The 3,702-nt window shown below is 46.9% G+C and overlaps 1 protein-coding gene across 1 annotated transcript; it reads right to left on the minus strand.

Moving 5' to 3' along the window:
• Positions 1–321: 321 nt before the first annotated feature.
• Positions 322–1,082, minus strand: LOC100278007 (uncharacterized). Its single transcript, NM_001151428.2, has one exon. It carries the CDS (start codon positions 847–849, stop codon positions 598–600), a length of 252 nt encoding a protein of 83 aa, NP_001144900.2. The 5' UTR covers positions 850–1,082; the 3' UTR covers positions 322–597.
• Between the last annotated feature and the right edge of the window lie 2,620 nt (positions 1,083–3,702).

A 3,702-nucleotide genomic window follows, 5' to 3' on the forward strand; every position in this document is an offset into this window, starting at 1 on the left:
TGATGGCGAGCAGATCTAGCACGGTACAATCTGTGTTTGTGCTTTGATCTAGTGGTTAGGATTATTAGGGAGATCCAAAAATATCCATCAGTAACATGACCAAATCACAAATGGTCATCCTAGATTCAGTGTTGGGATGATGGCCTAAAGACCGGATTCCCTGCTATAGCAGCCCTCAGGTCTTTGGGGATCAGCAGGGAACAGAATCAAAGGTCACACAAGCATCCCCTAACTTAACAATTTCCTGGAATATCAGGAATCCAAATTGCGACCCATTGTGACGCCATCATCAGTGAGGAACAGATGAATCTATGGTTTTTGCAATTTATCTTATTTTCCCCTGGGGACAACTCAGTCTATCAAGAAGAGTACAGAAAATAGAGGATCAACCAACCAATCCAGTCCAATCGAATGCAACCAAAACCGAAGAGAAATTGGGCCACGAAGCAAGAACTGTTCTATACTGTACAGTGGGCGCCTAGCTGAACCCCTTCCGGAGGGAGTATCTGTCCGCTTTAGCCGCCGGGGCAGCAGCGACTCCATCCAGCAGTGCTGCTAGTCTCAACACCGCCGCAGCACCACATCGGGCTTGGCCAACTACGTCGCCAGAGCCGGCGAAACCTCCTGCCCGAGAGGAGCCTCAGGTCCCGCGACCGCCAAGCTCGTTTGAACCAGGTTGGTGATGTCCCGGAGCGGGACCCGGCCCAGCAACCGCGCCCTCGACGGGCGCTTCTTCACTCCGCAGCTCTTGACAGCGTAGACGTGCCGCCGAGACACCGCAGCAGCCGAAACGGTTGCGTCCGAAGTAGAAGGAGCAGCGTTCTCCTTGCCTGCAGAACCGGCAGCCATCACGGGTCGCGAGATCGGGTGCCAGGACGGGGGGAAATCGAGGGCGGGGGAGGGGCGGTGAGGCTGGACGCTGGAGGTTGGATTGGGGAACGGGGAGTGGCCATCGGTATTTGAGAGCTGTAGCCCAGGAGGGGGGAGCGGGGAGCCGGGATCCCTTTCAGGATTTGAGTTTTTGGGGCAAATGATTGGGAAGTAGTGGAGGGAGCGGACGGGGTCGGAGGTGGGTTTCGGTGTTTTCGTTCAATGCGCAGGCGAATCTGGCGGGGCGTGTTTTTCTAAACGGTCGAGGATGGGGCGGCCGCTCGGCGGAGGGGACTTCAAATTTTCTGCCAGAGACATGTGCGCGCGGCGTGCGCGCGCCAGTTTTGTGACGCCCAAAAGGGCAGCCGGCTGAAATGTGCCGTGCTGGCAAGTGCTGCTGCCACCGTGATTCTGAGAGGCGTTTAGTTTTTCTTTATGGAAACGCACTAAACATGCTTTCATACGAATGCAAGATAATTTACCTAACTTGGCCAAATTCTTCTTCTCTGCTATATAAAGCGTCAGTTTTTACGGTTCAACGATTTCCAACATCGTTGTAGTGAAAAAGATAAAATTATACTCTATTTGTAACAAAATAAAATTCGTTTTAGGCTAATGGTAAATTCATCAAAGGTTTGATGGTTGAATTTTATGTGTTAAGATTCATTCTCACTTATTTAAATATAGACATAAAACTAATAGATAAAACGACTATTAATTTGGACGGAGATAGTATATACTAGTATAATGCTCGTGCTTTACGACGTTGCACAAATTATTCGATAAAATATTAGTGCCAACAATTACATGAAAACGAACACAAATATTACTGTTGGGGACATGTTCTCAAACGCTATGGGTCAAGAACAAGACAACACAAAGTATTAAATGTTAATGTCCTTCGTCCTTCGAAGCATTATTTCTCTTAGGATATAGTGATCTTCGGACGAAGGTCATAAAGAACGTACCTTTATCATCATGGTATACGACAATGAAAGACAAAACATATGAAACATGAAAGATAACATGAATAATCATATAACATCATTCACATAACTTCATTATATAAACTTGAATATTTAAATATGATATTTAATCACATTTGTACCTTCGGCTTAACAGAAGACAAAAATTCAAGCGTTGCGCACGAACGAATACAAGATAGCGTGAACAGTACATGGATACTGTTCATCTATTTATAGGCACAGGACGCAGCCTGTGAGAAATTACATTCATGCCCTTTACAAAGGTTTACAATAATAATACAAGCTATCACAGGCCAATTGGTCATTTCATCTTTAAATCAGTGCATTTGGAAATGTACTCCGAAGCTCTCTGATTGGTAGCTTCGGCTTTGTGTCAATCTTCCGAAGGTATTTCTTCTTATGGGACCTTCGGCGACGAAGCAGACCCCCAACAGTAGCCCTTCACGGTGACAGATCGTTTTTCGTAACGAGCTCGACCCGTGAAAAACTCTCTCAGGCTTCGGAATGCCGAAGGTCCAAAAACACCTTCCTTTAGCTCGTTGCCGAGAAACGATTTAAATATTCCGAGAGAATGGTGGTCCTACCATACAACGGGTACACGCGATCTGGTGATTCAACTTCTTGGGCACCATGGTCCACCATTCAGCGAGTGCGGGTGACTGTTCAGCGGGTGCGAGCGGCTTGACGATTCACCTTCCCACCTGCAACACTATATAAACAGACGAAGTTACCACAACATTTATTGCTATATGCACTGTTGTGCTGCCGAAAAATTTGACCATAGCCGAAGCTTGTTCACCATATTCTCAAACAAAGGATCACTTTTTCTAGCTTCGTGACAAGAGGGAGCTTCGGCAAAAATAATCAACTTCGTCAAAACGCAAGAAATTCAACATCAAATGGCCAAGAGATGGCAATGGGGCCCCGATCCCCGATTCCCCATGGGGAATTCCTCCATTAGGGGATGGGGATGGGGAAGGTTCTCCCCCACGGGGATGTAAACGGGGAAAAATCCTCCCCCGATGGGTAAACGGGGATGGGGAAACATTCCCCATCCTCGTTCCCCGTGGGGACCCGTTAAACTTATATATGGTGATGTTTTCATGTAATATATAATAAAAAAATAAATAATTACATTGTTAAGAGATAACTCGTTGTATAAATATGTTATTTTGATGTACACATAATGAGTTCTAACATCTGACAATGTATATAAGTGACAATGTTTTGTATTAATAACAAAGAAAGTATGTCATAATTATAATTTAAGCGGGGATGGGGATCCCCGATGGGGATTTATCCCCGCGGGGAGCGGGGATGGGGAAGAAATGCCCCCCCCCGCAAGAGTTCGTGGGGATCCCCGCGGGGAAATTTTTTTGTCGCGGGGACGGGTACGGGGAGCCAAAACCCGACGGGGATTTCCCCGTTGCCATCCCCGCCAGGGTGCGCTCAACAGCCAGGGTTACACGTGATGGAGAAGAAACCGAAGCTGCTGAAACTGCTCCGATCTCCGAAGTTATGATGCGGTCGGGACTGGTTGCGACAGAGGGCGCTTCTGAGGAAGGTGCACCTGCTACTGAAACCAAGTAGGCAGATATTGAAGAGGGCGATACTGGTGAAGGAGAGATTGATTATAACACCGCTATGCCATCGAAGCCCAACCATTTGGATTTTGGGAAGTCGACTGTGTCTAAAGCTGATATGGCCATGATGACGAAGCTAGGCTACTTCAGAGAAGCCGAGAAGGGTTGATTCGCTTTGGCGAGGAAGAGATTATCCCGAAACCAGAAAATGATGAAGTGGTAGTTTTTAAGAGCTTCTTCAAAGCAGGGTTGAGATTATCTAG

The sequence above is a fragment of the Zea mays genome, chromosome 9, assembly GCF_902167145.1.
Source record: "Zea mays cultivar B73 chromosome 9, Zm-B73-REFERENCE-NAM-5.0, whole genome shotgun sequence".
Lineage (NCBI taxonomy): Eukaryota > Viridiplantae > Streptophyta > Magnoliopsida > Poales > Poaceae > Zea > Zea mays.

Excerpts from the sequence above, each read along its gene's own strand:
- LOC100278007 (NM_001151428.2), bottom strand. The coding sequence starts at position 849 with ATGGCTGCCGGTTCTGCAGGCAAGGAGAACGCTGCTCCTTCTACTTCG.